The sequence below is a fragment of the Oncorhynchus masou genome, chromosome 13, assembly GCF_036934945.1.
Source record: "Oncorhynchus masou masou isolate Uvic2021 chromosome 13, UVic_Omas_1.1, whole genome shotgun sequence".
NCBI classification, from domain to species: domain Eukaryota; kingdom Metazoa; phylum Chordata; class Actinopteri; order Salmoniformes; family Salmonidae; genus Oncorhynchus; species Oncorhynchus masou.
In genome coordinates this window covers 27,759,172-27,787,016 of record NC_088224.1, presented here as the reverse complement: position 1 = coordinate 27,787,016, position 27,845 = coordinate 27,759,172, and the positions used below count along the sequence as shown (strand labels likewise).

The 27,845-nt window shown below is 47.5% G+C and overlaps 2 protein-coding genes across 5 annotated transcripts in view; both read right to left on the bottom strand.

The window, feature by feature from the left end:
- LOC135552038 (thyroid hormone receptor beta) overlaps window positions 1–27,845 on the bottom strand; it is a 176,212-nt gene that overhangs the window by 72,245 nt on the left and 76,122 nt on the right. For all 4 annotated transcript variants that reach the window (XM_064983408.1, XM_064983407.1, XM_064983410.1 and 1 more), the window contains exon 2: window positions 25,324–25,410. The gene's annotated coding sequence lies outside the window, so the exon portion shown is untranslated. The remainder of the gene's footprint in view (window positions 1–25,323; window positions 25,411–27,845) is intronic.
- Window positions 23,290–24,140, bottom strand: LOC135553295 (LWamide neuropeptides-like). The gene is made up of 2 exons (XM_064985461.1): window positions 24,023–24,140; window positions 23,290–23,972 (listed from the first exon to the last, which is right to left on the bottom strand). The coding sequence occupies exons 1-2, from the start codon at window positions 24,138–24,140 to the stop codon at window positions 23,290–23,292; spliced, it is 801 nt and encodes a 266-aa protein (XP_064841533.1).

Genomic DNA, 27,845 nt, shown 5'->3' with positions numbered 1-27,845 from the left:
GCAGCTCGTGACTGAGGGGCAGCTCGGGACTGAGGGGCAGCTCGGGACTGAGGGGCAGCTCGGGACTGAGGGGCAGCCCAGTACTGAGAAGAAGCCCAGTACTGAGAAGAAGCCCAGTACCGAGATGAAGCCCAGCCAGGCAGTTGAATCCGGCAGATCCTGGTTGACTGGCGGATCCTGGCTGACTATCAGATCTGGCAGATCCTGGCTGACTGGCGGATCCTGGCTGACCGGCGGATCCTGGCTGACTGGCTGATCCTGGCTGACTGGCTGATCCTGGCTGACTGGCAGATCCTGGCCGACTGGCGGATCCTGGCTGACTAGCAGATCTGGCAGATCCTGGCTGACTGGCGGATCCTGGCTGACTGGCAGATCCTGGCCGACTGGCGGATCCTGGCTGACTGGCAGATCCTGGCCGACTGGCGGATCCTGGCTGACTGGCGGATCCTGGCTGACTAGCAGATCTGGCAGATCCTGGCTGACTGGCGGATCTGGAAGAGTCTGGTTGACTGGCAGATCTGGAAGAGTCTGGTTGACTGGCAGATCTGGAAGAGTCTGGTTGACTGGCAGATCTGGAAGAGTCTGGCTGACTGGCAGATCTGGAAGAGTCTGGTTGACTGGCAGATCTGGAAGAGTCTGGCTGACTGGCAGATCTGGAAGAGTCTGGCTGACTGGCAGATCTGGAAGAGTCTGGCTGACTGGTAGATCTGGAAGAGTCTGGCTGACTGGTAGATCTGGAAGAGTCTGGCTGACTGGCAGATCTGGAAGAGTCTGGCTGACTGGCAGATCTGGAAGAGTCTGGCTGACTGGCAGATCTGGAAGAGTCTGGCTGTCTGGCAGATCTGGAAGAGTCTGGCTGTCTGGCAGATCTGGAAGAGTCTGGCTGACTGGCGGATATGGAAGAGTCTGGCTGTCTGGCTGTCTGGCGGATCTGGAAGAGTCTGGCTGACTGGCAGATCTGGAAGAGTCTGGCTGACTGGCAGATCCTGGCAGACTGACGGCTCTGGCTGCTTCATGCTGACTGACGGCTCTGGCTGCTCCATGCTGACTGGCGGCTCTGGCTGCTCCATGCAGACTGGCAGCTCTGGCTGCTCCATGCAGACTGGCAGCTCCTTGCAGACTGGCAGCTCTAGCTGCTCCATGTAGACTGGCAGCTCCTTGCAGACTGCCATCTCTAGCTGCTCCAGGCAGACTGGCAGCTCTGGCTGCTCCATGCAGACTGGCAGCTCCTTGCAGACTGGCAGCTCTAGCTGCTCCATGCAGACTGGCAGCTCTGGCTGCTTCATGCAGACTGGCAGCTCCTTGCAGACTGGCAGCTCTAGCTGCTCCATGCAGACTGGCAGCTCCTTGCAGATTGGCAGCTCCTTGCAAACTGGCAGCTCTAGCTGCTCCATGCAGACTGGCAGCTCCTTGCAGACTGGCAGCTCCATGCAGACTGGCAACTCCATGCAGACTGGCAACTCCATGCAGACTGGCAACTCTGGCTGCTCCAAGCAGACTGACAGCTCTGGCTGCCCCATGCAGACTGGCAGCTCTAGCTGCTCCATGCAGGCTGGCAACACTGGATGCTCCATGTAGACTGGCAGCTCTAGCTGCTCCATGCAGACTGACAGCTCTGGCTGCTCTAAGCAGACTGACAGCTCTGGCTGCCCCATGCAGACTGGCAGCTCTGGCTGCTCTATGCAGACTGACAGCTCTGGCTGCTCCATGCAAACTGGCAGCTCTAGCTGTCCATGTAGACTGACAGCTCTGGCTGCTCTAAGCAGACTGACAGCTCTGGCTGCCCCATGAAGACTGGCAGCTCTGGCTGCTCTATGCAGACTGACAGCTCTGGCTGCTCCATGCAAACTGGCATCTCTAGCTGCTCCATACAGGCAGGAGGCTCCGGCAGCGCTGTAGAGGAGGAAGGCTCTAGAACCGCTGAACAGGCGGGAGACTCCGACAGCGCAGGAGAGGGAGAAAGCGCTGGCTGCGCTGAACAGGCGAGGCGCACTGAAGGCCTGATGCGTGGTGCTGGCACTGGTGGTATTTGGCCGAGGACAAGCACAGGAAGCCTAGTGCGGGAACTGCTACCGGAGGGCTGGGGTGTGGAGGTGGTACTGGATAGAGGACAGGCACAGGAAGCCTGGTGCGGGGAGCTACCATCGGAGGACTAGTGTGTGAAGGTGGCACAGGATGGACTGGACCGTGAAGGTGTACTGGAGAGCCTGAGAGCAGGACTGGCACAGGACGTGCAAGGCTAGGTAGGTACACAGGAGGCTTAGTGCGTGAGGCTGGCACATTTTTCACCAGCCGACTAACACACACCTCAGGACTAGTATGGAGCGCTGACCCAGGTGCCATTAAATCCCCGACACGCTCCGTCGGACGAATATTGTACCTAAAGCACCAAACTAGCAACTCCCTCATTAATTTCTCCTCCAATTTCCCCATTAACTCCTTCACAGTCTCTGCTTCGCTCACCTCCAACACCGATTCTGGTCTCCTCCTTAGCTCTTCACGATAAACAGGGAGAGTTGGCTCAGGTCTGTCTCCTGACTCAGCCACTCCCCCTCTGAGCCCCCCCCCCCAAGAAATTTTTGGGGCTTCGCTCTGCGCCGCCGTGTCTTTTTTTTCGACTCCATTCTCCTATAGCCCTCTTCGCACTGCTCCAGCGAATCCCAGGCGGGCTCCGGCACTCTCTCTGGGTCGGCCGCCCACCTGTCTATTTCTTCCCACGTCGTAATATCCATAATGTACTCCATTCTGGGCTGCTCCTGTTTCCATCCACGTCGCCGTGCTGCCTCCTCATACCAGCGCCTCTCCGCTTCAGCCGCTTCTAGTTCCTCCTTAGGGCGGCGATATTCACCAGGCTGAGCCCAGGGTCCTTTTCCTTCCAGCTCCTGTTTCCTCTTCGCCTGCTGCACCTTTGGGCGGCTACACTCCCCTGGTTTAGCCCAGGGTCCTCTCCCGTCAAGGATTTCCTCCCATGTCCAGAAATCCTTAATACGCGGCTCCTCTTTGGGCTGCTCCTCTTTGGGCTGCTCCTGCCTGTTGACACGCTGCTCGGTCCGTGTGTGGTGGGTGATTCTGTAACGACGTTCTTCGTTTGTCGAAAGAGAGTCGGACCGAAATGCAGCGTGTTTGTTACTCATGTTTATTAGTGAAAACAAATAACGAAACTATACATGAAATAACGAATAAATACAAAACAACAAAACGGAACGTGAAACCTATTACAGCCTGACTGGTGAAACTAACACAGAGACAGGAACAATCACCCACGAAATACAAAGCGAAACCCAGGCTACCTAAATACGGTTCCCAATCAGAGACAACGAGAATCACCTGACTCTGATTGAGAACCGCCTCAGGCAGCCAAACCTATGAAACACACACCCCTAATCAGCTACAATCCCAATAACTAAAAAACCCCACTAAATACAACAAACAATAAACCCATGTCATACCCTGGCCTGACCAACTAATTAACTAAAACACAAAATACTAAGACCAAGGCGTGACAGAGAGAGAGAGAGAGATAGAGAGAAAGAGAAAAAGAGAGAAACAGAGAAAGAGAGAGAGAGAAACAGAGAGAGCGAGAGAGATAGAGAGAAACAGAGAGAGCGAGAGAAAGAGAGAGAGAGAGAGAAAGAGAGAGAGAGAAACAGAGAGAAAGAGAGAGTTGGTCCACAGATGGCCTTTTTTAAAGGAAAACACTTGGTTGAGTGCTTTGGTGAATGTCTAAGTATCATTTGGGCACATAGAGTCCTGAATTACCACAGTGAAACTAATGGCTCTGAACACACACCCCAGGCCTGAATTAGCTGGAGCGAGAGAGAGAGCGCGAGAGAGAGAACGGGATAAAGAGCACATTCTTTACCCGTTACCCCCCCACTCTCCTCTCTCTCTCCCCTGTCACCTATCTGTCGAAGCCACGTGGTTTTGTATCATCTCTTGCTCACTCTATTTCAATAAATGTCTCTCAAACGAGCTGCCTATTTGTCTGGTTTGAAAGAAGCTGACTGTTAAATCAATGACTGAGTCAAGTCCTTTAATCATCTGTGATGTGATGGTTAAAAGACATGATAAGTGCCTTTTATGTCTCAGTCAATGGATGCTTTCATACAAGTACAAAAGAAAAGCCATCAGCGTGATGTCTATTTGGCAATAGACTTTTTCAATGGGCCTTTCTTTCTTTCAATGATAGAAGGTTCCTCTGGTTGAGACACAACCAATGCAGCTCATGCTCAAGCTGCAAGATCAACCAGTAAGATTTCAGATTTCAGTTTCTGCATCCCAAATAACAGCCTATTTATTTTCTTTAGAGTGCACTACTTTTGACCAGGGCCTACTATAGTATATACGGAATATGGTACCATTTGTGACATACCCATTGGCTGGGATGACTGGGCCACCTAATATGGTGGAATACAATATACACTTTAGTAATAGTCATTGCATACATAATACAGCAGTGCTGTAGTATGTTCATGCAGTTACCAGAACTAAAATATTCTTATCACATTATCCTGGGAAGGATATAGGGATATGGGATGGATATAGGGATATGGTCTAGGATCAGTTTTGCCTTCATGATTATAATGAATAAGATTACATGTGACAGAGGGGCACTGATCGTAGATCATCAGCAGTCCTACTCTGAGATGCTTTATGAATACGGAGCAATCTGATAAATGTGAGTGGCAAATGCACTTGGTCCTGACTTAACATCGCAGCAGGGAGAAAGGAATGAAATCAGGACAAAGATGTGATCTACACACTGTGATGTTGTCCAGCTCCATCTAAAACACTGACCCACCACAGAGAGGAGCAGAGAGGAGACACAGAGATTACCAATCTGGCATTTGGTTACATAATCCTCAAACAAAGAGAAAGAGAGAGAGATTTGAATTGAATTGAGAGAGAGCAGTGGAGAGAGGAGTGGAGAGAGCAGTAGAGAGAGGAGTGGAGAGAGCAGTAGAGAGAGGAGTGGAGAGAGCAGTGGGGAGAGGGGTGGAGAGAGCAGTGGATTGAGTAGTGGAGAGAGCAGTGGAGAGAGCAGTGGAGAGAGGAGTGGAGAGAGCAGTGGAGAGAGGAGTGGAGAGGAGTGGAGAGAGCAGTGGAGAGACCAGTGGAGAGAGGAGTGGATAGAGGAGTGGAGAGAGCAGTGGAGTAGAGGAGTGGATAGAGGAGTGGAGAGAGCAGTGGAGAGAGGAGTGGAGAACAAAGGAAAGGATTTATTAATCAAATACAAATGGGCCTCCTGTGTTAGCACTGCAGAGAGCAGACTCACAGACCCGTGCATGCACCAGCACACACACACATGCACACACACACATGTATACACACACACACATTTGTTTGTGTCAAGTGTCATGGTTTTGGGCTGTGTGTGGAGGCAGCTCATACCACATGTAATTACGTCTTTAGCTTGCAGATACACAGAATCATTTGAATGCCAGAATTTCTTGAAAAACCAAAGGGTCAAACAGAGGAAGAAAACAAAGAATGTGGAGTGAGCCTTGATGATGTGGAAGACAGAGTGTTGGCTGGCAGCCGTGTGAGTGTCTGTTCACATGCCCTGACACCTTGCATGCCTGCCTGTTTTATGCAAATTAGGACAGAGTGGAACGGCTTTCTTCTGTTGAAGGAGGAGCGGACCAAAATGCAGCGTGGTACTTTTGAGACATATTTATTGAAGAACGAAAAAACACGAACAATACAAAAACAACAAACAGAACGTGAAAACCTAAACAGTCCTATCTGGTGAAGACACAGAGACAGGAACAATCACCCACAAATACACTCAAAGAATATTGCTCCCTAAATATGGTTCCCAATCAGAGACAACAATAATCACCTGACTTAGATTGAGAACCGCCTCAGGCAGCCATAGACTATGCTATACACCCCACACAACCCCAAGACGAAACACACCACAAATAAACCCATGTCACACCCTGGCCTGACCCAATAAATGAAGATAAACATAATAAATATAGACCAGGGCGTGACAGAACCCCCCCCGTAAGGTGCGGACTCCCGGACGCACATCAAAACAATAGGGAGGTTCCGGGTGGGCGTCTGTCCATGGTGGCGGCTCCGGCTCCGGCGCGGGACGTGGAACCCACTCTATGAATGTCTTAGTCCCCCCTCCTCGCGTCCTAGGATAGTCCACCCTCGCCGCCGACCATGGCCTAGTAGTCCTCACCCGGAACGCCACTGGACTGAGGGGCAGCTCGGAACTGAGGGTCAGCTCGGGACTGAGGGGCAGCTCGGGACTGAGGGTCAGCTGGGGACTGAGGGGCAGCTCAGGACTGAGAGGAAGCCCAGCACTGAGAGGAAGCCCATCACTGAGAGGAAGCTCAGCCAGGTAGTTGGATCCGACAGATCCTGGCTGGCTGGCGGTTCTGGCAGATCCTGGCTGGCTGGTGGTTCTGGCAGATCCTGGCTGGCTGGTGGTTCTGGCAGATCCTGGCTGACTGGCGGATCTGGAAGAGTCTGGTTGACAGGCAGATCTGGAAGAGTCTGGCTGACTGGCAGATCTGGAAGTGTCTGGCTGACTGGCGGATCTGGAAGAGTCTGACTGACTGGCGGATCTGGAAGAGTCTGGCTGACTGGCGGATCTGGAAGAGTCTGGCTGACTGGCAGATCTGGAAGAGTCTGGCTGACTGGCAGATCTGGAAGAGTCTGGCTGACTGACGGATCTGGCTGCTCCATGCTGATTGGCGGCTCTGGCTGCTCCATGTAGACTGACAGCTCTGGCGGCTTCTTGCAGACTGACAGCTCTGGCTGCTCCATGCAGACTGGCAACTCCATGCAGACTGGAAGCTCCTTGCAGACTGACAGCTCCTTGCAGACTGACAGCTCCTTGCAGACTGACAGCTCCTTACAGACTAGCAGCTCCTTGCAGACTGACAGCTCCATGCAGACTGGCAGCTCTGGCTGCTCCATGCAGACTGGCAACTCCATGCAGACTGGAAGCTCCTTGCAGACTGACAGCTCCTTGCAGACTGACAGCTCTGGCTGCTCCATGCAGACTGGCAACTCCATGCAGACCGGAAGCTCCTTGCAGACTGACAGCTCCTTGCAGACTGACAGCTCCTTACAGACTGGCAGCTCCTTGCAGACTGACAGCTCCATGCAGACTGGCAGTTCCGGCTGCTCCATGCAGACTGACAGCTCTGGCTGTTCCATGAAGACTGACAGCTCTGGCTGCTCCATGTAGACTGACAGCTCTGGCTGCTCCATGTAGACTGACAGATCTGGCTGCTCCATGCAGACTGACAGCTCTGGCTGCTCCATGCAGACTGACAGCTCGGGCTGCGCTAAACAGGCGGGAGGCTCCAGCAGCGCTGTAGAGGAGGAAGGCTCTGGCTGCGCTAAACATGCGGGAGACTCCAGCAGTGCAGTAGAGGAGAAAGGCTCCGACAGCGCTAAATAGGCGGGAGGCTCCGGCAGCGCAGGAGTGAAGGAAGGCTCTGGCTGCGCTAAACAGGCGGGAGACTCCGGCAGCGCAGGAGAGGAGAAAGGCTCCGGCAGCGCAGGAGAGGAGAAAGGCTCCGGTAGTGCTGGAGAGGCGAGGCGCACTGTAGGCCTGATGCGTGGTGCTGGCACTCGTGGTACTGGGCCGAGGACACGCACAGGACGCCTGGTGCGGGGAGCTGCCACCGGAGGGCTGGTGTGTGGAGGTGGCACAGGATGGGCTAGACCGTGAAGGCGTACTGGAGATCTTGAGAGCAGTGTTGGCACAGGACGTGCAAGGCTAGGGATGTGTACAGGAGGCCTGGTGCGTGAGGCTGGCACTAACTTCACCAGCCGACTAACACGCACCTCAGGACGAGTATGGAGCGCTGACCCAGGTACCATCAAATCCCTGACACGTTCCGTCGGGCGAATTCCATGCAAAAAGCACCAACACAGCAACTCCCTCATTTCCCTCTCCTCCAATTTCCCCATTAACTCCTTCACAGTCTCTGCTTCGCTCACCTCCAACACCGGTTCTGGTTCTGGTCTCCTCCTTGGCTCCTCACGATAAACAGGGAGAGTTGGCTCAAGTCTGACTCCTGACTCTGCCACACTCTCCCTGAGCCCCCCCCCCCCCCAAGAAAGTTTTGGGGCTGACTCTCGGGCTTCCAACCGCGTTGCCGTGCTGCCTCTTCATACCATCGCCTCTCCGCTTTCTTCGCCTCCAGTTCTTCCTTGGGACGGCGATATTCTCCAGGCTGAACCCAGGGTCCTTTACCGTCCAGTTCGTCCTCCCATGTCCATTCCTCCTTTCGCTGCACCTGTTGCCTGTTACCACACCGCTTGGTCCTGTTGTGGTGGGTGATTCTGTAACGGCTTTCTTCTGTTGAAGGAGGAGCGGACCAAAATGCAACGTGGTACTTTTGAGACATATTTATTGAAGAACGAAAAAACACGAACAATACAAAAACAACAAACATTTACATTTACATTTAAGTCATTTAGCAGACGCTCTTATCCAGAGCGACTTACAAATTGGTGAATTCACCTTCTGACATCAGTGGAACAGCCACTTTACAATAGTGCATCTAAATCATTTAAGGGGGGGGGTGAGAAGGATTGCTTTATCCTATCCTAGGTATTCCTTGAAGAGGTGGGGTTTCAGGTGTCTCCGGAAGGTGGTGATTGACTCCGCTGTCCTGGCGTCGTGAGGGAGTTTGTTCCACCATTGGGGGGCCAGAGCAGCGAACAGTTTTGACTGGGCTGAGCGGGAACTGTACTTCATCAGTGGTAGGGAGGCGAGCAGGCCAGAGGTGGATGAACGCAGTGCCCTTGTTTGGGTGTAGGGCCTGATCAGAGCCTGGAGGTACTGCGGTGCCGTTCCCCTCACAGCTCCGTAGGCAAGCACCATGGTCTTGTAGCGGATGCGAGCTTCAACTGGAAGCCAGTGGAGAGAGCGGAGGAGCGGGGTGACGTGAGAGAACTTGGGAAGGTTGAACACCAGACGGGCTGCGGCGTTCTGGATGAGTTGTAGGGAACGTGAAAACCTAAACAGTCCTATCTGGTGAAGACACAGAGACAGGAACAATCACCCACGAATACACTCAAAGAATATGGCTACCTAAATATGGTTCCCAATCAGAGACAACGATAATCACCTGACTCTGATTGAGAACCGCCTCAGGCAGCCATAGACTATGCTATACACCCACACAACCCCAAGACGAAACACACCACAAATAAACCCATGTCACACCCTGGCCTGACCCAATAAATGAAGATAAACATAATAAATATAGACCAGGGCGTGACACAGAGAGTGTGTCTCAATAGTCTACTGTGGCTTCATCTCCTCATCTCCTTCCCTTCATCTACACTGGTCTGAAAACATAGGATAGGTGAAATCACTACGGTGGATGTCTACCCAGTATTTGCCTCCTTTATTCCAGCTCTTTCACATCAGTACAGCTGTAGGAAAGGAGGTGAGGAGACTAGGAGAGATCATGTTAGTCTTCTTTTTTTGGGGGGGGGGGGCATTTTTTAAATGTTTCTACAGATAGCAGACAGAACAGGTAGAGGTCAGAACACACAGAGAGCCCCACCCCACTAAACCAGACTTAAAGCAGGCATGCTTTCATTGTTCACTTTGTGTATTAATGACATAGGAAACACTGTTAATAGTTGTAACATTCATCTCTGTGCAGATGGTTTTGTATTCCTGTGCCACCTCAGTACAGCAGACCATTTGTGAACTTCAGCATGACTTTGATTCAATTTAGAAATCACTTAGAGATCTTAAATTAGTGTTAAATACAAGTAAAAACCAAGCTCATGCTGTTCTCTAGGTCACAAAATGTTGACCCTGAGGACCTGCATATTTGGCTATAAATGGAGTCCAAATTGAGCTTGTTTCTCAATATAAGTACCTGGGTGTCTGGATTGATGACGAGATGTCCTTCGTAACGCATATAGAAAATCTGACTAAGAAGCTAAGATCCAAGATTTTTTGTATTATCAAAATAAATCATGCCTTAGTATTAAGGAGAAAGATTGCTCAAGCAACGCTTCTCCCTGTACTGGATTTTGGTGATATTGTTTACATGCATACGGCAACCTCTGTTTTAAAACTCTTGGACACAGTCTAACATTCAGCAATTCGTTTTATCACAGGGGACACTTTTAGGACTCGTCATTATAGTCTGTATAGAATGTGGGTTGGACCTCTGTCTGGAAGTGTCACGGATCCCCCCGGTAGTACTGCTCATTGCGTTCACCAGCTCCAGAGGTCTATGTCACAGGCCTTCCAGGCATCACTGAACTGGTTCAGTACCACCAACCCCAGACTGTCTTGTCTCATTACGCACACCTGGTTCCCATTCCCCCTGATTAGTATGTGTACATATGTGCTCTCTGTTCCACATTGTCCTTGTCGATCATTGAGGAACTGTGCTCTGTTTTATTTGATTTTTGGTGCGATGTTGATTTTTGTGCACTTGTTATTATGGGTCTCGTAAAACCGAAAAGTCAACCCAACTTTTCATGTCTCTCTTCAGGCCGGTGGTGCCTGGTCCCCTCGCTGAGGTTGGACCCAGTGACGCCCCGCCACCTCCTCTGGACATCGAGGGAGGTCCGGGGTATTCGGTCCGTGAAGTCCTGGATTCGAGGCGTCGGGCGGGTCGTCTCCAGTACCTCATCGACTGGGAGGGGTACGGCCCAACGGATCGGTGCTGGGTTCCCGCGGGGGACATTCGGGACGCTTCGCTGACCAGGGATTTTCACCATCGGGCCCTGACCGACCCGCACCGCGTTCCTGTGGTCGTTCCCCAAGGCCGGTGTCGCCCCTCTGCTGATGCAGCACGTTGTAACGTTCGTCGTAGGTGGAAGAAGAGGAGGACCAATGCGCAGCGTGGTAAGTGTCCATATTCTATAATATAGTAATTGAACACTGAAACAAAACAATAAAACGACAAACGAACAGTCCTGTACGGTGCTGAAACACTGAACAGAAAATAATCACCCACACCACACAGGTGGGAAAAGGCTATGATTATGATTCTCAATCAGAGACAACTAACGACACCTGCCTCTGATTGAGAACCATACCATACCAGGCCAAACACAAAACACAACATAGAAAAACGAACATAGACAACCCACCCCAACTCACGCCCTGACCAACCGAAAACAAAGACATAACAAAAGAACTAAGGTCAGAACGTGACACGCGTCGGGAGAGGGGGGGTTTCGGGGACTGTCACAGACTCCCCTGGCCATTTTGAGCCTGTAATCGAATCCACAAATGCTGATGCTCCAGATACTCCAGATACTGCTGATGCTCCAGTTTTTAATAACCTGCCCAGGGACAGCGGTTGAAAATTAGCCGGCTGGCTAAAACCGGCCCTTTTACTGAAATGTTGATTAATGTGCACTGTCCCTGTAAAAATAAAAAATAAACTCAAACTCTAACTCTACTCAACTAGTCTAAATATGGCCAGTTGTATTTCTTCTTTAATCAACAGTTATCAGCTATGCTAACATAATTGCAAAAGGGTTTTCTAATGATCAATTAGCCTTTTAAAATGATAAACTTGGATTAGCTAACACAATGTGCCATTGGAACACAGGAATGATGGTTGCTGATAATGGGCCTCTGTACGCCTATGTAGATATTCCATAAAAAATACAAAAAGATTTCCCAAGCTTTAAACATCCCAAGGAGCACTGTGCAAGCGATAGTATTGAAATGGAAGGAGTATCAGACCACTGCAAAACTACCAAGACCTGGCCGTCCCTCTAAACTTTCAGCTCATACAAGGAGAAGACTGATCAGAGATGCAGCCAAGAGGCCCATGATCACTCTGGATTAACTGCAGAGATCTACAGCTGAGGTGGGAGACTCTGTCCATAAGACAACAATCAGTCGTATATTGCACAAATCTGGCCTTTATGGAAGAGTGGCAAGAAGAAAGCCATTTCTTAAAAATATCCATAAAAAGTGTTGTTTAAAGTTTGCCACAAGCCACCTGGGAGACACACCAAACATGTGGAAGATGGTGCTCTGGTCAGATGAAACCAAAATTGAACTTTTTGGCAACAATGCAAAACGTTATGTTTGGCGTAAAAGCAACACAGCTCATCACCCTGAACACATCATACCCACTGTCAAACATGGTGGTGGCAGCATCATGGTTTGGGCCTGCTTTTCTTCAGCAGGGACAGGGAAGATGTTTAAAATTGATGGGAAGATGGATGGAGCCAAATACAGGACCATTCTGGAAGAAAACCTGATGGAGTCTGCAAAAGACCTGAGACTGGGACGGAGATTTGTCTTCCAACAAGACAATGATCCAAAACATAAAGCAAAATCTACAATGGAATGGTTCAAAGATAAACATATCCAGGTGTTAGAATGGCCAAGTCAAAGTCCAGACCTGAATCCAATTGAGAATCTGTGGAAAGAACTGAAAACTGCTGTTCACAAATGCTCTCCATCCAACCTCACTGAGCTCGAGCTGTTTTGCAAGGAGGAATGGGGAAAAAATTCAGTCTCTCGATGTGCAAAACTGATAGAGACATACCCCAAGCGACTTACAGCTGTAATCGCAGCAAAAGGTGGCGCTACAAAGTATTAACTTAAGGGGGCTGAATAATTTTGCACGCCCAATTTTTCAGTTTTTGATTTGTTAAAAAAGTTTGAAATATCCAATAAATGTCGTTCCACTTCATGATTGTGTCCCACTTGTTGTTGATTCTTCACAAAAAAATACAGTTTTATATCTTTATGTTTGAAGCCTGAAATGTGGCAAAAGGCCGCAAAGTTCAAGGGGGCCGAATACTTTCGCAAGGCACTGTATATATATATATTTGGGGGATTGGAAGTGATGCAGACAATTACCCAGATGGACCCTACAATCTACCTGCAACATTAACGCTGATTTACCACCTAAACATTTTTTTTAAAGAGTAAGAAATAATGATACAAATTCTCATTTGGGTTGGTTTATGGAGTTGTGAAATCCATGTCTTCTACAAAGGATAGGACAGGTTGCCAGATATTATCAAATGTAATTGCAGATCCCCTAACGGAGTAGCGTATTTTGAGATGCTTGAGATGTTGCATAACTATTTTATCCAATACAAAATTGGGTTTAATTATTTATTTACTAAATACCTAACTAATCACACAGAATTCCATATACACATAATTAATCATAACTTGATTACAAATGACGTCATAAAGGAAAACGTCCCTGGTGGGCGGAACAGATTTGACAGCTTGTTACACAAAAGAAAAGGGGCATGTCATCCGCATTGAGTGAGACTTTATGCTCTAAGCCCCGACTTCGAATACCTTTGATAGTGGTGTTATTACATATTGCTATGGCTAAAGGCTCAATTGCGATAGCAAACAGCTGAGGGGATAGAGGACAACCTGGTCTTGACCCACGTTGAAGTTGGAAATAGGATGAAAGGTTATTATTTGTGCGCACTGCAGCCATAGGGGAGGAGTAAAGGACTTTGATCCAGGACATAAAATTGGGACTGACTCCAATTTGTTTGAGAGTATAAAATAGATAATCCCATTCCACCCGATCAAACGCCTTCTCAGCATCAAGTGATACCAATATCTCTGGAGTGTCAGATGAAGAGGGATTGTAAAAGTGTATTATTAAGACGTCTGATGTTGAAAAAAGAATGACGATTTTTTTTATGAAACCAGTGTGAACCGTAGAGAAAATGGAGGGAAGGACTCAAAAAGGCATGCTATCACAATTCAGTAAAGAAATTGACATAAATGAACCACATTCAAGATTTTTTCCCCCCCATTTTCAGAATAATTTAAATAAATGCTTGTCTCATTGTTGAAGGTAAAGACTGAGGAGAATGATTCCTCAAATACGCAAAGGAAGAGAGGAGGGAGTTGATCTGAGAATTTTTTTAAGAACTTGCTCGGAAATCTGTCTGGTCCAAGGGATTTACCACACTGTATAGATTTAATTACCAACACAATCTCTTCGACAAAGAAGTGTTATTCTAATTCAGACGCTATCTCAGGTTCAACTGTAGGAATATCTAAGTTCTCATAGATGGTGTCAAGTAAGGTAGCATTACCAGCAGATTCTGAAGTGTATAATTGTGAGTTGTCAGGTATGCGTAAATGGCTGTAAGAGAGTCAGGTGCAGGAGAGCAGATATTAGGTAGCCAACGGAGCCTTTTATCGAGGCAAACCAAAAGCACACGGCAAAATAAACCCGAAATAACAATTCGGGTTAACATAACCCAGCACAACAGACTAACGTGTGCATAACAATAAACATAATAAACAATACCACACAAAGACATGGGGGAAACAGAGGGTTAAATACACAACACATAATGAGGGAAATGAGAACCAGGTGTGTGGGAAAACAAGACAAGACAAATGGAAAATGAAAAATGGATCGGAGATGGCCAGAAGACTGGCGACGTTGACTGCCGAGCACCGCCCGAGGCATCGACTTCGTCAGAAGTCGTGACATGAGTAAATGTTATGAAAGCATGAATTGACCTCTAAATCAATACATTTGTTACCCAGCTCGTCAGTTATCTCATTGTATTTCCTTAATCTTGCGCTGTACGAAACTATTTGGCCCTTTAGATAAGCCTTCAAGGATTCCCATACTGCTGTAGGAGGCATTCCAGGGGTTTGATTAAGCTGGAGAAACAGCTCAATTTGAGATGTTATAAAAGCAACAAAGGTTTCTTCTGATAGCAGTAGTGAGTTAAGCCGCCAAGGGAGATAATTAGGCGGTGTATTTGCAGTGGTGGAAAAAGTACTCAATTGTCATACTTGAGTAAAACTAAAGATACATTCATAGAAAATGACTCAAGTAAAAGTAAAAGTCACCCAGTAAAAATGACTTCAAATCAAATCTAATTTTATTTGTCACATGCACCGAATACAACAGGTGTAGATCTTACAGTGAAATGCTTACTTACAAGTCCTTAACCAACAACGCAGTTTAAAGAAAATACCTAAAAAAAAGTAAGATATAAGAATAAAAATCATTAAAGTGCAGCAGTAAATAACAATGTCGGGGCAACAGTTGAAGTCGGACGTTTACATACACCTTAGCCAAATACATTTAAACTCAGTTTTAACAATTCCTGACATTCAATCCTAGTAAAAAATACCCTGTTTTAGGTCATTTAGAAAAACCACTTTATTTTAAGTATGTGAAATGTCAGAATAATAGAGAGAATGATTTATTTCAGCTTTTATTTATTTCATCACATTCCCAGTGGGTCAGAAGTTTACACTCAATTAGTATTTGGTAGCATTGCATTAAATTGTTTAACTTGGGTCAAACGTTTCGGGTGGCCTTCCACAAGCTTCTCACAATAAGTTGGGTGAATTTTGGCCCATTCCTCCTGACACAGCTGGTTTAACTGAGTCAGGTTTGTAGGCCTCCTTGCTCGCACATGATTTTTCAATTCTACCCACAAATGTTCTATGGGATTGAGGTCAGGGCTTTGTGATGGCCACTCCAATACCTTGACTTTGTTGTCCTTAAGCCATTTGGCCACAACTTTGGAAGTATGCTTGGGGTCATTTTCCATTTGTAAGACCCATTTGCGAACAAGCTTGAACTTCCTGACTGATGTCTTGATATGTTGCTTCAATATATCCACATAATTTTCCTCCCTCATAAAGCCATCTATTTTGTGAAGTGTACGAGTCCCTCCTGCAGCAATACACCCACACAACACAGCTTGCAAGCCTCCCCTTTTTCCTCCAAACATAACGATGGTCATTATGGCCAAACAGTTCCATTTTTGATTCATCAGACCAGAGGACATTTCTCCAAAAAGTATGATCTTTGTCCCCATGTGCAGTTGCAAACCGTAGTCTGGCTTTTTTTATGGCGGTTTTGGAGTAGTGGCTTCTTCCTTGCTGAGGGACTTTCAGGTTATGTTGATATAGGACTCGTTTACTGTGGATATAGATACTTTTGTACCTGTTTCCTCCAGCATCTTCACAAGGTCCTTTGCTGTTGTTCTGGGATTGATTTGCACTTTTCGCACCAAAGTATGTTCATCTCTAGGAGACAGAACGCGTCTCCTTCCTGAGTGGTATGACGGCTGCGTGGTTCCATGGTGTTTATACTTGCGTACTATTGTTTGTATAGATGAGCGTGGTACTTTCAGGTGTTTGGAAATTGCTCCCAAGGATGAACCAGACGTGTGGAGGTCCACCATTTTTTTTGAGGGCTTGGCTGATTTCTTTTGATTTTCCCATGATGTCAAGCAAAGAGGCACTGAGTTTGAAGGTAGGCCTTGAAATACATGTACAAGTACACCTCCAATTGACTCAAATGATGTCAATTAGCCTATCAGAAGCTTCTAAAGCCATGACATAATTTGCTGGAATTTTCCAAGCTGTTTAAAGGCACAGTCAACTTAGTGTATGCAAACGTCTGACCCACTGGAATTGTGATACAGTGAATTATAAGTGAAATAATCTGTCTGTAAACAATTGTTGGAAAGATTACTTGTGTCATGCACAAAGTAGATGTCGTAACCGACTTGCCAAAACTATAGTTTGTCAACAATAAATTTGTGGAGTGGTTGAAAAACAAAAGTTTTAATGACTCCAAACTAAGTGTATGTAAACTCCCGACTTCAACTATATATACAGGGGGTACCGGTACAGAGTCAATGTGCGGGGGCACCGGTGTCGAGGTAATATGTACATGTAGATAGTTATTAAAGTGACCATGCATTCGGGTTGCACATTTTGGGGAATGTTCAGAGGGAGAAATGTAACGTCCTGTGGGAATTAACGGGAATATATGGGAATTAACGGGAATATATGGGAATTAACGGAAATACAGTGGGGAGTATTTGATACACTGCCGATTTTGCAGGTTTTCCTACTTACAAAGCATGTAGAGGTCTGTAATTTTTATCATAGATACACTTCAACTGTGAGAGACAGAATCAAAAACAAAAATCCAGAAAATCACATTGTATGATTTGAAAGTAATTCCTTTGCATTTTATTGCATGACATAAGTATTTGATCACCTACCAACCAGTAAGAATTCCGGCTCTCACAGACCTGTTAGTTTTTCTTTAAGAAGCCCTCTTGTTCTCCACTCATTACCTGTATCAACTGCACCTGTTTGAACCTGTATAAAAGACACCTGTCCACACACTCAATCAAACAGACTCCAACCTCTCCACAATGGCCAAGACCAGGGAGCTGTCTAAAGACATCAGGGATACAATTGTAGACCTACACAAGGCTGGGATGGGCTTGTACACGAGTTGTGGAAAGTGCGGAGATGTGTCTCCTGAAGAAAGGTGATTTACATGAGAAAGATCCCTTTTGCATTTCACTGGGTATTAAGGCCATATAAAGTCAAGTGGGAAAAGGATAGATGCCAGATAACAATAACAACTGATTGTTGAAGAAACAAGCAATACTCTGAAGTCTGGTATGAAAAAGAAAACCAAACTTGGTCATAGAACAAGCTAACCGCTCATCCCCATGTCACGGATCCCTCTGGATCTTTCATTACGCACACCTGTCCCCTATTCCCACTGATTAGTACTTGTATAAGTGTGCCCTTTGGTTTCCATTGGGCTGTCCATTATTGTTACAATGTACATTATTACAATGTCCATGTTCCTAACTGACAGTGCAGTTATCACATAACATATTATTTTCTGTGTTATAGACGATAGGCTATAAAGGCCTGGGAAAGTTGTGTAATTAAAAAAACCAGAGATGAACCAGAGAGGAAGAGGCAAACTTTAGGCTACTTTGGTGAATTTGCAAGGCATTCAAGACAAGACATTGCAGAGATGCAGATCCCCAAAACATATGAGCATGTTTCTGCACACCCCTCCTCTCTCTACCTCGCGCTGGCCTGCACACCCCTCCTCTCTCTACCTCACGCTGGCCTGCCACCCCTCTCTCTACCTCGTGCTGGCCTGCCACCCCTCCTCTCTCTACCTCGCGCTGGCCTGCCACCCTTCCTCTCTCTCCCTCACGCTAACCTGCCAACCCTCCTCTCTCTCCCTCGCGCTGGCCTGCCACCCCTCCTCCCTCTCCCTCGCGCTGGCCTGCCACCCCTCCTCCCTCTCCCTCGCGCTGGCCTGCCACCCCTCCTCTCTGTCCATCGCACTGGCCTGCCACCCTTCCTCTCTCTCCCTCGCGCTAGCCTTCCACCCCTCCTCTCTCTACCTCACGCTAACCTGCCAACCCTCCTCTCTCTCCCTCACGCTAACCTGCCACCCCTCCTCTCTCTCCCTCGCGCTGGCCTGCCACCCCTCCTCTCTCTACCTCACGCTAACCTGCCACCCTTCCTCTCTCTCCCTCGCGCTAGCCTTCCACCCCTCCTCTCTCTACCTCACGCTAACCTGCCAACCCTCCTCTCTCTCCCTCACGCTAACCTGCCACCCCTCCTCTCTCTCCCTCGCGCTGGCCTGCCACCCCTCCTCTCTGTCCATCGCACTGGCCTGCCACCCCTCCTCTCTCTACCTCGCGCTGGCCTGCCACCCCTCCTCTCTCTACCTCACGCTAACCTGCCACCCTTCCTCTCTCTCCCTCGCGCTGGCCTTCCACCCCTCCTCTCTCTCCCTCACGCTAACCTGCCAACCCTCCTCTCTCTCCCTCACGCTAACCTGCCACCCCTCCTCTCTCTCCCTCGCGCTGGCCTGCCACCCCTCCTCTCTGTCCATCGCACTGGCCTGCCACCCCTCCTCTCTCTCCCTCGCGCTGGCCTGCCACCCCTCCTCTCTGTCCATCGCACTGGCCTGCCACCCCTCCTCTCTCTACCTCGCGCTGGCCTGCCACCCCCTCCTCTCTGTCCATCGCACTGGCCTGCCACCCCTCCTCTCTCTACCTCGCGCTGGCCTGCCACCCCTCCTCTCTCTACCTCGCGCTGGCCTGCCACCCCTCCTCCCTCTCCCTCGCGCTGGCCTGCCACCCCTCCTCTCTGTCCATCGCACTGGCCTGCCACCCCTCCTCTCTCTACCTCGCGCTGGCCTGCCACCCCTCCTCTCTCTACCTCGCGCTGGCCTGCCACCCCTCCTCCCTCTCCCTCGCGCTGGCCTGCCACCCCTCCTCTCTGTCCATCGCACTGGCCTGCCACCCTTCCTCTCTCTCCCTCGCGCTAGCCTTCCACCCCTCCTCTCTACTCCCTGGCGCTGGCCTGCCACCCCTCCTCTCTCTCCCTCGCCCTAGCCTTCCACCCCTCCTCTCTACTCCCTCACGCTGGCCTGCCACCCCTCCTCTCTCTCCCTCTCGCTGGTCTCTCCCTCACGCTGGCCTGCCTGCTCTGTCTGTTAGCTAATGATGCAAATGTGTGTTCATTCTTTGGTCTGTTGCATGTAGAATATCCTTGCCTATTCATGGCAGCAGTGTTGCAGGGATAGAGGTACAGTATCTTCCAGACAGTCTTGAGATCATGGGATAGCCTACTCTTCATTTTTGCCTCATAATATGAAATTACTGTAGGCTACCAGTAGCCTTTAACCCTTTTCAGACATAACGGAATGTGGCTCCTTGAAAGTGCCTCAGCTACGGCATGTTTGTTTGTCTGTCTGTTAGGATAGGCTACATTACGGATTATTAAATGCCAACAGGAAACCTTCTCAGGAGATATGAACAGGCATTTTATCTGTCTGTAAAGGAATAAGGCTTCTGAAGCTGGACTAACGTCCATCACTAAGCGACCAGAACTGTCAATCAAATCATCTTGAGCTGCTGCATGCAGCCTGCCTGCAGATCACTCTCTCCTAAAAAAGAACTTTATAGTTTATTAAATACTGTGACCTAACAAGACATTTAGTAAAAATAAAACACATCTAGTAATCATACCATAAAAAACTGCTGATCAGTGCTGTTTTCCATTTATTGGACTTATTTATTCATTTAGAAATGTGTGCAGCAGGATAACATCTCTGGAGATTGACTGAAGGTTTTGAAATGTTCTGGATAGGCTAACAATATATCTATCGAAAAATAAACATTGCCCTCAGCAACCAAAGCACAGTGCTGAGAGAGAGAGAGAGAGAGAGAGAGAGAGAGAGAGAGAGAGAGAGAGAGAGAGAGAGAGAGAGAGAGAGAGAGAGAGAGAGAGAGAGAGAGAGAGAGAGAGAGAGAGAGAGAGAGAGAGAGAGAGAGAGAGAGAGAGAGAGAGAGAGAGAGAGAGAGAGAGAGAGAGAGAGAGAGAGAGAGAGAGAGAGAAGCATGCTGGTCCTGGGGCTCTGTTCACAAACACAAACACACCCCACAGAGCCCCAGGACAGGAACACAATTAGACCCAACCAAATCATGAGAAAACAAAATGATTTGACACATATAGATAGAATTAACAAATAAACAGAGCAAACTAGAATGATATTTGGCCCTAACCCGAGAGTACACAGTGGCAGAACACCTGACCACTGTGACTGACCCAAACTTAAGGAAAGCTTTGATTATGTACAGACTCAGTGAGCATAGCCTTGCTATTGCGAAAGGCAGCCGAAGGCAGACCTGGCTCTCAAGAGAAGACAGGCTATGTGCACACTGTCCACAAAATGAGGTGGAAACTGAGCTGCACTTCGTTAACCTCCTGCCCAATGTATGACCATATTAGAGACACATATTTCCCTCAGATTAGACAGATCCACAAAGAATTTGAAAACAAACCCGATTTTGATTAACTTCCATATCCACTGGGAGAAATATCACAGTGTGCCATCACAGCAGCAAGATTTGTGACTTGTTGCCACAAGAACCGGTCAACCAGTGAAGAACAAACATCATTGTAAATACAGCCCATATTTATGCTTATTTATTTTCCCTTTTGTACTCTAACCATTTGTACTTTAACCATTTGTACAAGGTGAAATAAAATCAAATATATATTGTTAAAACACTGTATATATACCTAATACGACATTTGTAATGCCTTTATTCTTTTGGAACGTCTGTGAGTGCAATTGTTACGGATACAGGTATTCTGTGTGTATCCTGTGTGTGTGTATTTCTTTTCTCTCCTTCTCCCCTCACAGGTGGAAATCATCATTCCCCAATCAGTCATCAATCAGTCGCTAATCAGAAGACACACCTCCTGTTGCCATTACCCAATCACATTCCCTTTCCCTTGGTTCAAAAACCCTGTCAGTTGTTTTCTCAGGAGCTCAATCTCTCTGTCAATGCCATCTGTCTGCAGATCTCTTGTTTGTTTTTGAAACTACATGTCACTTTGTCCCCATCTGTGTATTGGTTTTGTTATGGTGTTTGTTTGACAGTGGGAAAAGGGGGAACCAAGACAAGTTGCCCATGGGCATACACTACCCGGAGGAATACTTTGTATAAAAACACTAGTTAGACCTGGGAGGACCACCCACTGTATTTTTGGTTAGTTAGCTGTTGGTGAAGTAGGCTAGTCTAGCTTAGGGGGATATTTGTTTCTCTCCTTGGGTCCAGCTCAGCCCCTTTTCCTGCCCCCCTTTACAGTGTGTTTAAAAATAAACCCTGAGTGTTTGACGGTAGATATTAGTTGTCTGTGGTTATTTCGTTCTCACCGTTACTTTGTCACTATTACACTTTGCGTGAGTTCTTAAGGGTCTTGATACCATTCACTCTAGACTACCAGGCCAAAGGGATTCGTAACAGCAATGTTTACTGTTCATTTTTGTTTACTTCACTTTCTTATTATCTACTTCACTCACTTTAGCAATGATAAAAAAGCCCTTAAATTGAGTGTGAGACACGGTCCATTTAAAATGCATTACATTGTTGTGATTCGGCTGCAGCAGACACTCTTAGCCAGAACAACTTCCAAAATAAGGGCTGAATAACTGCCCACAAATGGATATAAAATGTCATCTTTGGAAAACCAAGTCATCTGTACAAATTAATACTTTGTGCATTTTTATGTATGAAACGCTTTTGCCGATATGAAGGTGGGAACAGTTAGCAGAATCAGAAGAAATTGTGCCCTAGGTGGATGTTAGCTGCAGTAAATTTAGTGAGTCAAGAATTATTCTATTTCAAAGCACCAACGAGAGAGAAAGAGTTGACTACAACAAAATGGCACCAAAGGGCCTCCCGGGTGGCGCCGTGGTTAAGGGCGCCAGCTGTGCCACCAGAGACTCTGGGTTTGTGCCCACAGCTCTGTCGTAACCGGCTGCGACCGTGAGGTCCGTGGGGGGACGCACAATCGGCATAGCGTCGTCCGGGTTAGTTAGGGCTTGGCCGGTAGGGATATCCTTGTCTCATCGTGCACCAGCGACTCCTGTGGCGGGCCGGGCACAGTGCACGCTAACCAAGGTCGCCAGGTGCACAATGCTTCCTCGGACACATTGGTGCGGCTGGCTTCCGGGTTGGATGCGCGCTGTGTTAAGAAGCAGTGCGGCTTGGATAGGTTGTGTATCGGAGGACGCATGACCTTCAACCTTCGTCTCTCCCAAGCCCGACCGGGAGTTGTAGCGATGAGACAAGATGGTATCCAATTGTTAGTAGCTACTATGAAATTGGGGAGGAAAAAGGGGGTAAAATACATTTTAAAAATGGCACCAAAGTAGCTAGGCCTATAGTTAGCTTAGGTTCGTGGTGTCTGCCTTCGGAGTCATTATTTGGTCATTAGTGCAAAATGTCATTATGCACCATGAAATGAATGAAATAAACATACCAACTGGTGGCTGTATTCTCAGTGCCTTCATAACAGCCTGTTGTACCCCTATCTAAGATGGCCTTTTGATAGCAAACTTGGAGCTTAGTCACACAAAACATTTCACAACGAGCAGAAGTCTTTTGTTCTGATAGTTCATTTTCCAAGCTCGGGTTTAATAGTGTTATTTAATATGGCCTCGATCATCATCACGACAACGTAGACATACCATAATAAAGGCACACACACACACACACACACACACACACAAAGGCCACCAGATGTTGTTTTCATTCAAAATAATTTGGCTGATAAAAGAATCTGAGCCACTTTTTGTTTGGGAGCCTTATCATATTACATTAAGATGAAGCTAAACCAATAGGCACGCACACTCTGTTTTCCCCTGTCACCAAAACCCTACAGTCGCCTCATGCAGTGTACAGAGAAACCCTGCAGAGTGTTGCGAAAGAGCACAACTTGAAAGTTGTAGTTAACAGAATTACAGCAGACTGCCGATCAGAGAGACTTCCCTAGAGATGGATACTAAGTGAATTAAATAGTCATAAAGTGGTAATTCTTGATCATTCATGTTTAATAATGTGACCAACTCCTCTCAGGTATACCTAAATGACTCTGAAAATAATCAGGTTCTTGAAGTTGGAAATGCCCTTTCCAGACTCCCTAGACTAGACCTGTGTCTGTAACGGCCCTGGTAAAAAGTAGTGCACTACAGGTAACAGGGTGCTATTTGGTGAGTAGCCCAGGTTCTCTAGGTAGTAGTCCGGGGGTCTAATGTTCTCTAGGTATTTGCCCGGGCCTCTAATGTTCTCTAGGTAGTAGCCCGGGGGTCTAATGTTCTCTAGGTAGTAGCCCGGGGGTCTAATGTTCTCTGGGTAGTAGCCCGGGGGTCTAATGTTCTCTAGGTAGTAGCCCGGGCCTCTAATGTTCTCTAGGTAGTAGCCCGGGGGTCTAATGTTCTCTAGGTAGTAGCCCGGGGGTCTAATGTTCTCTAGGTAGTAGCCCGGGGGTCTAATGTTCTCTAGGTAGTAGCCCGGGCCTCTAATGTTCTCTAGGTAGTAGCCCGGGCCTCTAATGTTCTCTAGGTAGTAGCCCGGGCCTCTAATGTTCTCTAGGTAGTAGCCCGGGGGTCTAATGTTCTCTAGGTAGTAGCCCGGGGGTCTAATGTTCTCTAGGTAGTAGCCCGGGCCTCTAATGTTCTCTAGGTAGTAGTCCGGGGGTCTAATGTTCTCTAGGTAGTAGCCCGGGCCTCTAATGTTCTCTAGGTAGTAGCCCGGGCCTCTAATGATCTCTAGGTAGTAGCCCGGGCCTCTAATGATCTCTAGGTAGTAGCCCGGGCCTCTAATGTTCTCTAGGTAGTAGCCCGGGCCTCTATAATGTTCTCTAGGTAGTAGCCCGGGCCTCTAATGTTCTCTAGGTAGTAGTCCGGGGGTCTAATGTTCTCTAGGTAGTAGTCCGGGGGTCTAATGTTCTCTAGGTAGTAGCCCGGGGGTCTAATGTTCTCTAGGTAGTTGTCCATGTCTGAATAAGGAAGTTGGCTGGGCAGGTCTCATCTTTCAGAGACTGAGAACTGCCTGACCCAGCCACCCAGCCAGTGTGTGTGTGTGTGTGTTAATCCAGCACACCAGGGGGTGTATTGTATTCAGTGAGATGAATAGTTCAAACTTCAAAACGTACATTGCAGATAGAAATGTAATGACTAGAGCTGGCATGGTACCTGTTACCTATTCTACATTCATGTTTGTTGCAGACATTTCTATCTGATCGTTCTGTAATGTTTCCCCATTCCTGAACAGGCCCCATATGGTTCTTAGAAAGCATAGACCAGATACTAATTTAGACACACACACCAGAGGAGGCTGGTGGGATGAGCTATAGGAGGACAGGCTCATTGTAATGGCTGGAGTGGAATAAATGGAACGGTATCAAACACATGGAAACGACATTTGACTCTGTTCAATTTATTCTGTAATTGGGGGATCTGAATCTCGATTGGCTTACTCCTTTGTCTGATCGTCTTAAATCAGCATGTATTGATCTGAGCTTAGTCCAACTGATTTGTGAGCCCACTCGTTTTAATGTACTCAACTCTGATTCATCTCATAATTAGAAATAACCCTCATAAATACTCAAGTATAGGTGTATTTGCTATGGACCTCAGTGATCACTGTCCTATAGTCTGTCAGAAACACAAAGTTGCCTAAAACTAAACCACAGCTTATCACTAAGAGAAACTTAACACTTGACATGACCTTCACCATTCTAACTTGCTCTTGAACCTTTTTCTAGTATGTTTATCAACTTATCTGACAAACATGCTCCTATGAAGAATGAAAGAGCCAACCCATGGTTCACACCTGAACATGCCGAGTTCATTCAGCAAAAGAACAGACCTCTTGGTCTGAAGCCAGACGCACTGTTAGCTCTACTAACTGGCTCACCTTCAGACAACTTAGAATCAAATGTACTGCTTCCATAAAAAGGGCTAAGTCATTAATTCCATTTCTGACCATGTGTGTGTGCTGTTTAGCTGAGGCCGAGGAAAGAGGCTGAAGTGAAGCTGATGGCTGTGGTCTCCTCTTTCCTCTCTGTATTGGCAGAGCTGAGGAGACCCTGGCATGCTGTGTGCGTGCGTATGTGTGTTTGAGGTGTTGGACGCTGGCTAGCTGTCTGAGCATTGTGCAACAAAAGGCCATTCTTACCAGAGGGAGGTAGGGAGAGAGGGAGCGAGGGAGCCGAGGAGTCTCCAGGCCGGGTTGAGGAGCTGCCGAGCCCCACCAGACAGAGCCCTGGAAGAACAAGAGAACCAGAGGAGAAATATCAGATTCTATTATACACACTGGTGCCTGGGCTCATCAAGACCATATGTCTCTTAATCATAAGTGTTTACATTCAAATACATACAAAGAGGTAGATGTTTGTGGTGCTATAATCCAAAACCATGTCCATGGATAGGCCTAATCCTCAGCAAGGGATTAAAGCACATGCATAAACAAATACATGTACTACCAAGCAATTAGTTTTAGAAAATTTTTCAAAAACAATACATTAGGGACAGCGAGGATGTAAAAGGCTTTGGAAAGATCTCATTTAAGGGAGGAAAGCGTTGGCCGTTTTCATTGAACTCTACACTATCACACACACAAATACACACAGTCTAATGAATTGGGCCGCTGCAAGTACGGACACTTTTTAAAAGTTCTACTGTTTGAGTACTGGCACCTTTTTTCTGGCTAACAGTAACACGTATGAAGGCACTGCAACTACGAGGCTTTAAAAAGAGTATATGAAGACATATGTGCAGTGACACGCTGGATGTGTGGAGCTGGAGGGAGGAGCCAGGTGCAGAAGCAGAGGATTGAAGCTCTCAGACATGCTTTACGACATCATTAACCTCTGGCATTGAACATTTATAATCATAAATACTTCTGCAGAAAGTAAAGGAGGAGGGGAGCAGACTAAAGGTTGGCGTCCCCCCTTGGGTTGTGCCGAGGCGGAGATCTTTGTGGGCTATACTCGGCCTTATCTCAGGATGGTAAGTTGGTGGTTGAAGATATTCCTCTAGTGGTGTGGGGGCTGTGCTTTGGCAAAGTGGGTGGTGTTATATCCTTCCTGTTTGGCCCTGTTCGGGGGTATCATTGAATGGGGCCACAGTGTCTCCTGACCCCTCCTGTCTCAGCCTCCAATATTTATGCTGCAGTAGTTTGTGTCGGGGGGCTAGGGTCAGTTTGTTATATCTGGAGTACTTCTCCTGTCTTATCCGGTGTCCTGTGTGAATTTAAGTATGCTCTCTCTAATTCTCTTTCTCTCTGAGGACCTGAGCCCTAGGACCATGCCTCAGGACTACCTGGCATGATGACTCCTTGCTGTCCCCAGTCCACCTGACCGTGCTGCTGCTCCAGTTTCAACTGTTCTGCCTGCAGCTATGGAATCCTGATCTGTTCACCGGATGTACTACCTGTCCCAGACCTGCTGTTTTCAACTCTCTAGAGACAGCAGGAGTGGTAGAGATACTCTTAATGATTGGCTATGAAAAGCCAACTGACATTTACTCCTGAGGTGCTGACTTGCTGCACCCTCGACAACTACTGTGATTATTATTATTTGACCATGCTGGTCATTTATGAACATTTGAACATCTTGGCCATGTTCTGTTATAATCTCCACCCGGCACAGCCAGAAGAGGACTGGCCACCCCTCAGCCTGGTTCCTCTCTAGGTTTCTTCCTAGGTTTTGGCCTTTCTAGGGAGTTTTTCCTAGCCACCGTGCTTCTACACCTGCCTTGCTTGCTGTTTGGGGTTTTAGACTGGGTTTCTGTACAGCACTTTGAGATATAAGCTGATGTACAAAGGGCTATATAAATAAATGTGATTTGATTTGAACCACCTGTACCTGAATACCCCGAAACCCGATTTCGGACCCAAGCGTGTTCTAAATAATGTCACGGTAGGGCTCGGATCTGATATATTGTCACAGAATTTCTTATAGGCTTCCGGGTTAGAGTCCCACTCCTTGAAAGTGGCAGCTCTAACTTTTAGCTCAGTGTGGATGTTGACTGTAATCCATGGCTTCTGGTTGGGGTATGTACGTACGGTCACTTTGGGGACGACGTCATCAATGCACTATTGATGAAGCCAATGACTGATGTGGTGTACTCCTCAATGCCAACAGAGGAATCCTGGAACATATTCCAGTCTGTGCTAATAAAACAGTCCTGAAGCTTAGCATCTGCTTCATCTGACCACTTTTTTATTGAAGTAGTCACTGGTGATTCCTGCTTTAATTTTTGCTTGTAAGCAGGAGGTTAGAATTATGGTCAGATTTTCCAAATAGAGGGCAAGAGAGCTTTGTATGCATCTCTGTGTGTGGCGTAAAGGTGGTCCATTTTTCTCCCCCTCTGGTTGCACATTTAACATGCTGATAGAAATTTGGTAAAACGGTTTCCCTGCATTAAAGTCCCCGGCTACTAGGAGCGCTGCCTCTGGGTGTCACGATCGCTGTCGTTGTAGAAATGACCAGACCAAGGTGCAGCATGGTGAGCGTACATTTTTCTTTATTTTTAAATGTCGCCAACAAAACAATAAACAACAAAAACAAACGTGAAACTCCGTAAGGCTATACATGCATTAAACAGACAACTACCCACAATACAAAAATGAAAAAAAGGCTGTCTAAGTATGATTCCCAATCAGAGACAACGTTGGACAGCTGTCCCTGATTGAGA